Below are 13,701 nucleotides of genomic sequence, written 5' to 3'. Positions count from 1 at the left end.
TTACTCCCTGAGGCTCCCCGCGCCCCGCCCCTTAGATGCAGCCCCGGCACCTCCTGCAAAGTGACTGAGAACAGCGCGCATGCCTGTCTTAGTAGTCTCACGTTTTCTCCTCATTGTTGACTATGTGTCCGCTCCTCACTGCGGACCCTTCCCAGGGTCTCTCTCGATCATATTGGAAGCTGCAAAGCCTAGCCCAGGGTTGAAGAGGTGCTCTGGAAATAACGATCAAGTGAGGGAGTGGGTAAGAGTGACAACAGACTGGGGAAATGGTTTGAACCGCTTCTGTAGTCCTCTTGCCCTGCTCGGAGCAGGCATCGTGCAGCAGCAGCTTGCCTGATGTGGACAGCCGTGGTTTCTTCCGCTGCACTCCTGTCTCTCCTTCCGGTAAAAGCACTTTGGTTTCCCTTTGGGAAACCATCCTTCCTACTCCCTCAATCCATAAAGTTTGGGTGGAGCCGACCTCACCCTCAGTTCCCCTGGCTGAATCGTGAGCCAGACCTGGCCAGTGAGGATGCCACACCTGTTCACTAATGGCTGGTATCCGTACTGATGGATGGGTTCTGGGTCTGAATCAAAGGCAAATCAATTTGCATTATTTTGAATCAAACCTGNGACCTGGCCAGTGAGGATGCCACACCTGTTCACTAATGGCTGGTATCCGTACTGATGGATGGGTTCTGGGTCCGAATCAAAGGCAAATCAATTTGCATTATTTTGAATCAAACCTGCCCCCCCCACCCCGTAGCTATTAGGGGAAAGACACTTCATTTCCGCCAGCATTGCTAAGCTGGTGGGAGAAGCCGGAAGCTGCTGGTAGCCATCACACCACCATGAAACCCAAATGAACTCAGGAAGTTGAAGCTGAGAAGTAGATATGGAGAAGTTCTTAATGCTGCTGAGCACCAAGATCCAGCCATGCCTGAAGCTGTTCCTGGACTTTTCAGTTAGAGGAACCAGTAAACTCCAGTTTTTGTGCTAGCTTTTTTTTTTTTGGTCATTGGCTGCTGAAAGTGTCCCCTGGCTGAGGCCCTTGGTCAGTCTTTTTTCTAACTGCTTTTTGGAGTGGAGCAAGGATGATCTCAGCCTTTCAGGAAGCCCTGGAGAAGACCATCATATTGATAAATAAGACTTTATCAATATGAAGGCTCTCTGCCAGGTCCTGAGGGCCCAGCAAAAATCAGGGCCCCTTCTGGGTCTCAGGGATCTCATTTAGTGACTTCAGTGGGAGGAGCATTTTCAATGCCTCCTGGGAGGGCATTTCTTAGTCGATACCTCTCTAGCCCTACCCCCAGCTTCTCTGTGTTCCTCCCTACAGGCTTAGGCTGGGATCCAGGAGCCCACTGTGGTGTTGGGAGTCTCTAGAAGGGTGGGAATGCCAAGAAAACAGAACTTACACACCATGGTAAACAGGCTTACTTAAAACCATTTTTATTTTGCCTCTCAGCAACACCTCTCATTTGATTCAGGTAAAAGATTGGGGACCCAAATGCAAACAAACAAGAAACAAGATGTCTGAAACAGAAATCAGGACCCAATACACTGGAATGACGCTAGGATCCCCGCATGCTGAGAACTCATGGCCCTGATTCTGTTTCCTCCTGGGACAAGTGCTGGCTCATGGCAGACATCCAGGTGAAAGGACAGGTGGCAACGATGTCCATCAATGTTTATTGATTGTTTTACTAGTGTCCAGGATTTTAACAAACAGCCTGAGATTCATAGTAATGTAAGAACAATGCTTTGTATTTGTCTAGCACTTAGCATCTCCCTCCAGGGGCATTCCCATATATTATGGCCAATAATTCTCGTAACAACGCTCTGAGGTATGTAGGCAGGTGTTCTTATGTCCATATTCCAGATGAAGAAATTCGAGCCACGGAGAGGCTAAGAAACTTGCCTAAAATCAGCTTGCATAGCGAGTTAGTGGCGAAAAAGGCATTGGGATGCAGGACGTGTTCTCGGCCTCATGTTTATTCACTTAGAATAAGCTGCCTTTTCTCTTGCTTAGGAAAGTTCATTATCACTGTGTTTCTAATATGAGTTCTTGACGTTATTTTTGCCATATATACATATCACCTGTTGTGTTCACCCCTTGATATTTTCTTTGAGTCCACTTTTTAAGTAAATTTATTTGAATAGAAACAAGAGATCACATCCCTATGGGGAAAGCTGTAAATGGAAGGTAATTAATAAAAGAAATACAACGAAAACAGGACTACGCTATTAAATTCTACCTCGACTTTGAACCTGAGGCCTGCTCTTTCTTTTTGAAGAAGGGAAAAGAGCTAAAGTAACGGAAAGGTGTTGAGGACCCATGAGCACTAAACGGAGGCTTTCTCTCTGCTGTAATCAGCGTTGGAAGAGACTAGAAAAGGGGAAGCATACTTTGTGGTTGGAATCGCTTAATGTTGTGTCTATAAACAACTTAAAAGTTATCTTGAGTACCACCAGCGGTACGCCTTGCGTTCTGTGAAAGCCTGGGTTGGTGCGTTCTGGCAGGCAGAGTAATGGCATCATTAAACCAGTGCGATCACACCTAAAGGGGTTGTGTTTGACAGAAAAGGAATACAGTGGGTGGCATTTCCATGTTAGCGTCCAGGAAAATCAAAGATCGTGCCTGAGACTTGCTAAAAAAAAAAAGAGAGAGAGAGTTTGAAAAAAGCACATTCCTAGGACACAGCCAGTTTATTCCCAAAACTGGGATGGGGGAGGTGCTCCTATACCTAGAATTGACCGTGAAGTACATTCCCAGAGTCTTTAAGTTAAGTGAGGTGACCAGCGGTGGATGCAAGCAAGGGAGGGGACCATTGGAAGATTGAGATCAGGACAAAAGGCCCCTTTCTTGATTTCTTTGGGGACTGACTGAATTCTGGGGGTTGTGGTGGGGGAGCAGCTGATGGAGGAGGACCTGAGCTCCGACGTGCAAAAAAAGAAGGAAAAAAATGCACAAATGCCACTCTGTCGGACAACTTGAAACATGCTGCAAATGTCCGTGTTCAGCTTCGCAGACGCCAGCATCCATTGCTCTTCCTAGGACCTCCCTTTCCCCGCCAGATCCGGAACCCCCCTTCCCATGCATTGGAAGTACTGAGATTTCCCGAGGCTCATCTCTGCAGAGGAGGAATGGACACAGAGGCTTTCCCTAAACTCAGGCAGTGAGACTTGAGGTTTTCTTTTTCTTTTCTTTCTTTTCTTTCTTTTTTTTTTTTAAATCAATGACCGGCTGATCTGGCTGTGCTGCTTGGTTTTCCTTAATTTTGGACTTTTTTTCCTTTCCTTTCCTTTTTCTTTTTTTTAAGTTCATTTGCCAGGGACCTGCCTCTGGAGAGTCCTGGAGGAAGAGATCTCACAGTCTGAAGTCAGGGGTCCATTCCTCGGAAACTCCTGTGGGGTATGAGGGCATGAGGTCTGTCCTCCGTGCTTGCGGTGGACTGCTGGCCGCTCAGGCACTGTGTGGGACAAACAGACAGTGAGAGAGACAGAGAGAGAGAGCGAGCGAGCGCGTGCGCAGGCCTGAGCTTCTTGGCCCAAGGACTTCCGTTCTCCATAGAAGTCTGGCACTGACCTGGACCGGCGCATCTGCGTACTTTGGAGTCTAAGCACTGGCTTCCTTTTGAGAAATGTTGTATCTGGAAACGTATTTGCTTTTACACTTGGCGCATGCAAAAAAAAAAACCCCAAAACCCCACAACTGCTATAGATGCAGCAAAATCCTTTGTGAGCATTTCTGGACCTCATTCTCCTCAAGGGCTAGCAGCAGTGTTAGGGTTTGGTGTGTATCCTCCAGGCCTTTTTCTCTGCATAATCCATAACTGTGTGTTTAGAAATTCATCTTGTGTGTGTTTATATAAACGGGATAATGCTATATCCATATATGGTGTGTCTGTATCTTTATATAATAGAAGGTATATATGATATATAAATATTCATTCATTAACTTATTCAATGCTACTTACATGCCAGGCAGTGCTCTAGGTGCTGGTGATGACAAGTGTCCCACAGTTGCATGGCGAGTACCACGTGTCAGGCACTGTGCTTTGCACAATTTAACCTTCACAGCCCTGTGGGCTAGGTACTGTTTCATCCCCATTTTACGGATGAGAAAACTAAGGCACAGACTGGTTAAAAGGCGTGCCCAAGAGCACACGGCTACTGAGACGTAGAACCTGCATTTATTTATTTATTTATTTTTAAAGATTTTATTTATTTATTTGACAGAGATAGAGATAGCCAGCGAGAGAAGGAACACAAGCAGGGGGAGTGGGAGAGGAAGAAGCAGGCTCACAGCGGAGGAGCCTGATGTGAGGCTCCATCCCATAACGCCGGGATCACACCCTGAGCCAAAGGCAGACACTTAACCGCTGGGCCACCCAGGCGCCCCTAGAACCTGCATTTAAACCCCAACAGTTCAGCTTCAAAGTGAGCACTCTGAGGTGTTATGCTCTATTATTATAGGCAGTGACAGAAAAGAGAATGTTTCTGGAGTTTTCATCCCAGTAGGAGGAGATAGACCATAAAAGTGTATATGATTCTATGTATATTAATATATACAACATACAATCGCATATCAATATACTATATAAATTATGTATAATTTATGTTTTTGGTTTCTCAGGGAGTCATAAGTACTAGGAAGAAAAGTGAAGTTGGGATAAGGGGACCAAGGGAAAGGGCGGGGCTGTGGGTGCTATTTTAGAGAAGTTGGTCAGGGGTAGCCTCTCTGCTAACATACGAGCAAGCATCTTAAGGAGAGATGGGAACAAGCCACGTGGATATTAGGAGGAAGAAAATTCTAGGTAGAGGGACCAGGAAATGCAAAGGCCCTGTGGCAGGAGCATACTTGCAGTGCTCAAAGAAGAGAGAGAATTCAGTGTAGCTGAAGTGGAGGAGCGAGGGGCAGCGTGCTGGAAGATGGAGACAGAGAGGCAGGAACCGGATCATGTGGGGCCTTATAAAGCTGTACTATGGGACATTATCTGTGTTTAAGCTGCAGCGTGCTATTCCATCCTATGAATAAACTGCTGTGTCTTTAATCATTTTCCCACCAATGGCCATTTAGGTCATTTCATGGTTTCCCCTATTTCAAACAGCTGCAATGAACATCACTGCACATCCTTGGTTCTCCACCCTGGCTGCATTAGAATCCTCTGGAGAGCCCTAAAACCTTCTAATGCCTGGCCTGATCCCTGGAGATTCTCATTTAACTGATCCAGGGTGGGTCCTGGGCATGGTTGTTGTTGTTGTCGTCGTTTTTTTTAAAACTCCCCAGGTGATTCCAATGTGTAGCTAGGGAAGAGAGCCACTGTTTAACATCCTTTCTGTGCACCTGTATCTAGGGAGGATACCCGGAAGTAGAATTGCTAAGTGGGGGCCAGTGGATTTTAAAGCTTAATAGATGTGTCCAACTTGACCTCCCAAAGACTGTCCCAATTTACTCTTCCACCAACAGTGTTGTCTCTCATTCTTCACACTCTTTCCAACCTTGATTTTATCCATCTTTTTAATTGTTTCAGTCTGGCAGACAAAAAAAAAAAAGTATATCATGGTCGCTTTAATTTGTGTTGCTCTCGTTACTGATAAGGTCGAACATCTTTTTCACGGTTATTTTGATTTCTTTGTCAAAGTCCACCAGTTTATATCCTTTTCAAAGCCAGGATCTTTCCATTTTTGATGATGACTTAGGTGTGACTCCTGGAAGTAGGTAATGTTCCCCATATTTCCATCATGGAATCACAAGAATTCTCTGAAGGCACATCGATGCATAACAATCCCCAGGAAGTTTTAGTCCAACCAATCACGTTGGAAAGAAGAGGGATTTGCTTTTATGTTTTTGCAAAAAGACCAGCATCTTGCCTGCCTTGGTACATATGCTTACTTCCGAACCTAATGCAATTGAAGGATATTTTGAGGCCGGCAAAGGACTCATGCCGGTTTGTTTGTAAGACATAAGCTTTACCAGTGCATGATGGGTTCATATCTGCTAACTTTGTGTCGGCTAATGGGAGACTGTCATGGGATCCTTAATCCAGTTAGGGGGTCATGTTCTTCCTTAATGGAAACTTTGGAGCATGAAGGCTTTTATTGCTAAGAATGACAAACAAGCATTTTTGATACATGGGCAGGGTGTTCCTGGCTATTTAGATGCCTACAAGGCCGTCCAGAGACGTAAGTTCAGTGGAGTTGCGTTGTACGTGCATTTAACTTATGGTGAATGAACCATTCATGTTTCTCAAAAAGAAAAAAAAAACCAATTGTTTCAATGGAGCTGGAGATTCTGGCCACCATCATGCCCAATGCTCATGAGCACAGATGGGTATGTGATTCCTATTCCTTCTGTGTGAGCTTAGAGCATGGTTCCAGTGTTGAACATATGCCATGATCCCTAAACAGCTAACTATTTCACCCAGTGATCAAGCCAAGGACCGTCATCTCTTCCAACACTGGTGGGAGCGCTGGCCCTATTGGGCTGACCAGGATCCAGGGTATGAATCTCTAATAGGGTATCCCCCTCTAGATGCGTCCAAGATGAATTTTTATTGTCCGTGAAGTTCACACGATGCCCTGACATTAGAACCTCACCCCCGAGTAAGATGAAAGTGCACTGAATGTCATTTGTCCTGTTTGTGGTAGACAACACTGCTCTTACATCCGAGCTTTGTCATTGTTGACTGTTTTTGCTGCTGAGGAAGTCCCACTGAATTCTGCAAGGCATCAGATACGTGACCATGAGCTTGATCATGCGGAGAGAGGGAAGAACAAACTTGGGAGGTGTGTAAAGTTTCTAGGGAGGAGGGGGAAGCAGCAGTAGCTGAAGCTTCTACCGGGCATCCTGAGGATGTATAAAAGCCCTGTTTTGTGGCATATGTTCATACAGGCAAGAATGTTCCCCGTTAAATGCAAAGCCCTAGAACAGTGGTTCCATAACTTCAGAACACCTAGAACTATTTTGGGGGGGGCAGTTGCTTGTGATAATGCATATTTCAGGGCCCCTTGGGGTCTTGATTAGAGGCCAGGAATCTGCATTTTTATAAACATCCCAGCTCAATCTGTCATAGGTGGCTCTGAGACTTTGAGAAACATGGTGGGAATAACCTCGCACTTTGCTCCAATCCTCAAGGCACCAGCTGAAAGTAAAAGCCCACAGACAGGTTGATTTAAGCTGGGGATGTGAATGATTCGATCAAGAAACAGACTGCAGCAATATTTAAATGTTTGGGCCTCTGCGCGAGTCATTTCTCCACTTTCCCTAGCAGCTGGAGAGCAGGGAATTTTCTGGCTTTGAGAGCCTGCAAGTTTCTGATTCTGTCGGCACCAGAATACTTTTCTTCTGAGAGCACCGCATTCTATCCCAAGCTGTTGAATGTTTTAGGGTCAGTAATTCCCAGTCCTTGTGGATTTAATGTCTTTTCTCCAACCGCCACATGGCTTGCAGAGATATCTGTGAAATTAGAATGATTGAGACCTTTTTCTGAGTTTGGGTAAAGACTCTGATGACCTCAGTGTGTCTACCTGGAATTTCCATCATCTGGGGGAGAAGAGATGGGTTACTGTTTTCTCGATAAGGATGTAGAGTAAAGGCTTTTTTAAAGGCAGGGACTTCGGGATTAGCTGCAGTGCTGCTGATAAGGAAAAATAATTTTTTTTTTAAAAGTCAGGACCTCATAGTTTTTAAAAGGCTGGCATTTACTTCAAACACTTTTTCTAATGAAATTCAGAAAAGTCACCTATTCAAGACTTTTTGTGTCTCGTCCAGGCTTGGGCTCCTCTAAGGTCAGACTTCCCCAGGCCCCCTCTGTGGAAACCCTGACTGCCTTGAGGATTGTTGCAAAAGAGCCTCCATGGGGGTAGGTCCGGCTCCTTGGTGGTAACTTGACTCCCCTCCTTGGCAACGAGTGAGACGTAACACATTTCGGGTGATGAGTTGGCTGATGGAAATGAAGACTGGCCACTCTGTTAAAGGCTTCCTTCTGTTAGTGCGTTCTTCCTTTCGGATTTAGGAAGGAGGATGTTGGGCAAAGAGTATGGTGGTGACCACCTGTAACCAAACCGCAGGGTGGGAACCGGGAGCTGGAAAATGCAGATTCTTGATTTAAGGACTTGGAATCCTTTGAGATGGGGCCCCGATGTCAACTTCTTTTAAACCTCCCCAGGTAACTCGCATGCAGCTCAAAGTTAGGGAACCTCTGTCTTAGTAATTCCACATTGCGGCTCAATTCCTCCCAGGGCTAGGAAATTTTATTTCAAAGGATTACTGAGAAATTGGCCTGTTATTGGTCTTAACGGAAGATAGACTTGATTTCATTCTCTAAGGGCTAGTTTCTTGCTCTCTCTTACACACACACACACACACACACACACACACACACACACACACACAACAAAGCCTTTAAATTTGAGTTTCTCCATGGGATTCTAACTCTGGAAAACGTTTTTGTTTTCTTTGATAACACGGAGGGAAAGGTGTCTAAAAGGAACCTGACCGTACAGGTGGGGAAGTAATTCTAGCCTCACTTAACAGATAGGGAAACTGAGGCTGAGAGAGTTTAGTAATTTGCCAGGGTGTTCTGTGTGGTGGAACTAGGATTTGAATTCTGGTAAAGCGAGAGCTGAAGTCCAGGCTCTAACCACTGTGGAACACTGGTTCTTAGGAAGAAGGGATGGAGGGGGTAAGTCCCTCTCGTATAATTTATGATTGCTAACAAAACCTCAATCCCAAGCATATCCACATCGATGCTTCGAACACCACAGTCCCCACCACTCCCTATAGTCCCACAACCAGGCTGCTCCATTCATGCATGTTCCTTGCGTACCTACTGCAGTGTTTTGATTTTGTTACCGTTGGTGCTGTCTCATCACACACTTTTTTTTTTTTTTTTTAGGTTGAAACCTCCCCATACCACCCCCGTATAAATCAGTTTTGGAGGTAGCCGCAAGGCAAGTGCTATCCACTGGTTTTTGTTATGGGGTATGCTCGTTACTGGCTTAGAGGGAGTGTGGCATTGTGGTGAAGAACACAGCTTACATAGCTTTCAAAGCCCAGATGACCCTAGGTTAAACCCTGCCATTATTGCTAACTAGCTGGGAGACATTAGGCAAGTTATTTCTCTTCTCCGAGTCTCAGTTTCCTTATCTGCAAAGTGAGCATAATAATACCTGCCTCATGGGGTTGCTGTGGGAATTCAATGGGGATTAATTCACACAAGAGCTTAGATAGTCGCTGTCTTGTGATAAATTCTGTGTCAGTGTCAGCTGCTATTATTATAACCCAGTTCAACACTGATCTGGGCAGTATGTCTTTTCACACGTCCCCAGGAGTGAGGCCAAGACTTGGCCTTGTTCCCCTGGAACACCTTCCTTTGAACTTAGCTCATGAGCACAAAGCCTTGAACTCTATCTGGCAGCATCTTAAATTCTGAGGTCCTCTCCCAGCCAGGTTGATAATTGGTAACAGTAGTAATAACAGGGTTAGTAAATGGTTTGCATGTTTTGTGTACCAACTAAGGAACAGACACGCACGCAGGTCATCTAATTAACCTTCCTGATCGCTTTATTCAATGGGTGCTACTACCCCATTTTAGAGAAGAAGAAACTGAGGTTTAGTACTTGGCTGAGAGTCTCACAGTCAGTAAGTGGCAGAGGGAGAAGGTGCGCCCAGGAAGTCTGGGGCCAAACCTGCATTATAATACCTTTAACCCCACACTCCATAGCCCCACGCTCACATGCCAGCACTTGAAGCCTTCCTCCAAGAATACAGTTGGGTGTGTTCATATCTGTTCTCTGACCATCTTCTTCATAGGCCAACATCATCCATATTCTGTCTTGTAGGCAAGACACCTTGAGCTTCCTTTGAAGTTCCAGTGTCCTTTTCTCCTCTCTTTGGTCAAAGCCATCTGTTTTTTCCTTTGTGACACTTGCCATCTATACATCGGCCCCTCCATCCAGCTGTCCTGATTGCTCCTGGGCCTGGCTTGTCTGATAGGAAGTTGACCTCCTGTGACATTATACTACCCTCTTAACTGCCAGGTTTGGCTTGGCCACTCTGGCAGGCTCGGGGGTGTCCCCTTCCTCTCTCGTCCACCAGGGGAGCCTTTCCTGAAACCAAGCCAGAGGCGCCAACCTTCTCAGCTTGAGGGAAGTGGTGTATGGCTCACTGTGCCACTCTGGCAGAAGAGCTGAAAGATGTCCGAGAATCCTTATCTGCCTTGCCAGGAGTGACACAATGAGACAGAGATGGATCTGGGCTTGTCGTGTCCAGGTCTTGGTCATCCATCACACGACCTTGCCCTCTGTCAGGCCTCCGATGGGAAGTGTCAGTGATACCAGCAGATTCAGCCCATCTCAGCGGGCTCGAGAAATCAGGATAAATTTGTCCATATCCGGAGAGAAATAGCAACAGCAGCCGTCTCTTTATGAGATGAGAGCACATTGGCAATACCAAAAATATGTGGTCACCCTTCTGCTCTTATGCTAAGAACAGGTAGGCTAGTTGAGTCAAAATCGTGAAATCATTTAGTGGATCAGATGGTAGGGCAGAGCAAGCAATAATCCTAATATCCCATTGATTCCCCCACATTTCCCACGGTCTTACAAAGAGATGGAACTGTGTGACTGGTTTTAGCTAATAAATTGTGAGCCTAAGTGACATTTGTCACTCCAGGGCCGAGGCAGTGCAAATCCATGTGGGATTCTCTGGTCCTCCTCTCTCTTCTCTCAGAGACTGGAGAACTATGGCCCCTGGGCCAGATACCTGTTTTTGTAAATAATGTTTTATTGAACACAGCCGTACTCATTCATTTGCATATCGTATATGGCTGCTTTTGTGCTAAAATGGCAGGTTAAGTAGTCACATGAGATGGTGATAGAGGCCTACGATATTTACTGTTTGGCCCTTTGTAGAAAAAGTTTGTTGACCCCTGTTCTAGATAGAGCAGCTGGAGGACAGCAGGGCTTTGCATAGCCTGGACCCGGAGGGACTGGGTAGAGGAGAGATCCTCCCTGGCTTGTGTACCACCAGTGAAATGAAAATGAAAACTCTTTCATTTGGGATTGTTTGCTCCTGGAACATAACCTAATGTGTCCTCATAGATTCCGACGGGCATTCAGTTCAGGAGAAGGCATCCTACATCGGGAGGGGTCAAACTACTTACTTCCTTGTGAAGTGAACTGCACAAGAAATACCGATGATGAGAAGGCCAATAATGATGGAGGCGATGGCCACCCACTTGGCATTCCTCCCGAGCCGCTTGGATCCTTCGATGTCTCCATCGTTGTAGCTGTTCAGAGACTGGGGGACACAAAGGAAGAGCTGGTGATGACAGACAACCCACAGGGAAAGACATGTGCTTCTCAGGCTGATCTGAGCAGGTAACATGGTTATCACCTCCTCCAGGAAGCCTTCCCTGGACTCCTGGACTGACTTCCTTCCCCTTCTGGATTTCCCGATTACCTTCATCTTAGTATTTACCATAGCACATTAAAAGGATTGCTTTGTCCTCTCCCATTAGAGTATAAGTGCTACGTGGGACCATTTATCTTTTGTTTAGTAAGGTACACTGGTACCCAGTGTCATATTTGTCATGCAGAAGGTGCTTGATAGATATTTATATAATGAACGCATATGCACATCTCATCCAGCAGAATGAGGTTTGCAAACTCTAGCCCATGGGCCAAATCCAGCCTGCTGTTTTTATAAATGAACTTGGTTTGGAACACAGCCACACTCATCTGTTTACTATCGTCTGTGGCTGCTTTTATGCTACAACAGAGTTGTGTAGCTAGATCAGAGGCCCTCAAGGCCTGAAATATTTACTACTTGGTCCATTGTAGAAAAAGTCCACCTCTCCTGCACTAGACGTTCAATCCACAAGGTCAGGGACCTTGGCTGAACTGCTCCCCTCTATCCCCAAGCCAGGCTGTCATTCAACTGGTATTTATTTACTCCTGTGACTTTCCAAGCTGGTAAAATACTGGACTATTTCTGTTCTGGCTGCTAAAGAGCAGCGACCCCTCCCCAGTATCCCCACCATCCTGGCCCCCCCACCTCTGAATCCTCGCAGACTTCCCCATGATCCGGCAACTTAAGGGTTACCTCTTGGTCCAGCAGAACATCCTTCCTGATTGAATATTTTGTGGACTATTTGAATACTTGTTGAATATTTTAAATATCGCCTTTGTTGCTTGTACTTTGAGCAGTGTCTGATACATTGTAGGAACTCAAGAAATACATATAGGCTGAGTGGGTGAATGAATATATCTATTTCCCTACAGGATGTCAGTTTGTTTGGGGGCAAGTGGAGGTGCTTAGAGAATGTTTGCTGCTGAGCGGATGGCCAGGGCAGCCGAACGATCTCATAATAAGCCCTCTTTATCATAATGCCCACTGCTGAGGCTCCCCCAAAAAGAAGACTGGAAATATGTATTCATGAGTTATGGACAGAGGTTGATCAGTGTGGGTGAATTTTAGATTTCAGTGGGAACCTCTATTCTTGATCCTGAAATCACAGTGTGTCGGTAATAATTGCTCCTCTTCCTGGACTGTTACGGGGGATTAAGCACATGCAGACAATTACAGGCCAAGGAAACACCCAGTATACCACTGAGCTTTCCCCCTTCCAGAACCTTCCATTAACTCTTGGATTCTGGCCACCTTTGCAACAAGCGGGGGGCCTCAGCAGTGAAGGGGGCTTGTGTGCAGGCGTCTGCTGTGAATGGGAAGACAGGGACCTGCTGTGACGTCCAGAACTTCCATCAGGAAGAGTTCCGGAATTCTGAGTCCTGAATTCTGGAGTGCTCAACCCTGAGTATTTATTAGAAACACCCGGCTAGGGCTTGTTTGTTTGTTTTAAATATAAATAGTTGTCGTGGAGAGATTCTGATCTAATTGGTGTGGAGATCAGATACCAGTTTTCTTTTAAAAAAAAGGTGGTAAAATATACAAAAAATTTACCATTTTTACTGTTTTTAAGTGAGTAGTTCAGTGGCATTAAGTGGCGGTCACGTTGCGGTTTAACCATCCCCACCACCTGTTGTCCCAAAGTGAAACTCTTTTCCCATTAAACCCTAACTCCCCATTCTTGCATCTCCCAGCCCCTTGCAACTGCCATTCTATTTTCTGTCTTTATGGACTGGACCACTCTAGGTACTGCATATAAGTGGAATCAGACACTGTTTGTCCTTTTGTTTCTGGCTTGTTTTGTTTAGCAGTGTCCTCAAGGTTCATTCCAGTTGTGGCGCGGGTCGGAATCTCCTTTTTTGAGGCTGAATGATATCCCACTGTCTGTGTAATATCACATTTTGTTTATTCATTCATCCGTCGAGGGACACTTGGTTTTTTGTCATGGTATTTTTTTTAAGCTTCTTAGCATTGAAAACCTTTGGTCTAGACAGCTGTCTTTAATGCCCTGACCGGTCTAGATGCCCACCACCTTAAGATTAATTCTGATGAAGTGCACAACAGAGCACAGGTTCTAAGCTCAGAGAGAGCTGAGTTCAAGTTCCATGTGTTAGCTGCTATGAGGATGAGAGCAGGTTATCAAGCTTTCTTTTTTTTTTTAATAATAATTTTTATTATGTTAGTCACCATACAGTATATCCTTAGTTTTTAATGTAGTGTTCCATGATTCATTATTTGCGTATAACACCGGGTGCTTCATGCAATATGTGCCCTCCTTAATACCCATCACCGGCCTATCCCAATCCCCC

At 45.5% G+C, this 13,701-nt stretch overlaps 1 protein-coding gene across 1 annotated transcript in view; it reads right to left on the bottom strand.

Moving 5' to 3' along the window:
• Positions 1–3,360: 3,360 nt before the first annotated feature.
• The window catches only part of TMEM233 (transmembrane protein 233), a 36,074-nt gene continuing 25,733 nt past the window's right edge, over positions 3,361–13,701 (bottom strand). The window contains exons 2-3 of the mRNA XM_019800122.2: positions 11,148–11,284; positions 3,361–3,449 (exon numbers count right to left, since the gene is read on the bottom strand). Of these exons, the coding sequence (XP_019655681.1) occupies positions 3,443–3,449; positions 11,148–11,284 (144 nt within the window). The 3' untranslated portion in view covers positions 3,361–3,442. The remainder of the gene's footprint in view (positions 3,450–11,147; positions 11,285–13,701) is intronic.

Source organism: Ailuropoda melanoleuca, chromosome 12 (assembly GCF_002007445.2).
Source record: "Ailuropoda melanoleuca isolate Jingjing chromosome 12, ASM200744v2, whole genome shotgun sequence".
Lineage (NCBI taxonomy): Eukaryota > Metazoa > Chordata > Mammalia > Carnivora > Ursidae > Ailuropoda > Ailuropoda melanoleuca.
The sequence above is the reverse complement of the archived record's forward strand: the minus strand, read 5'-3'. Positions and strand labels throughout refer to the sequence as shown.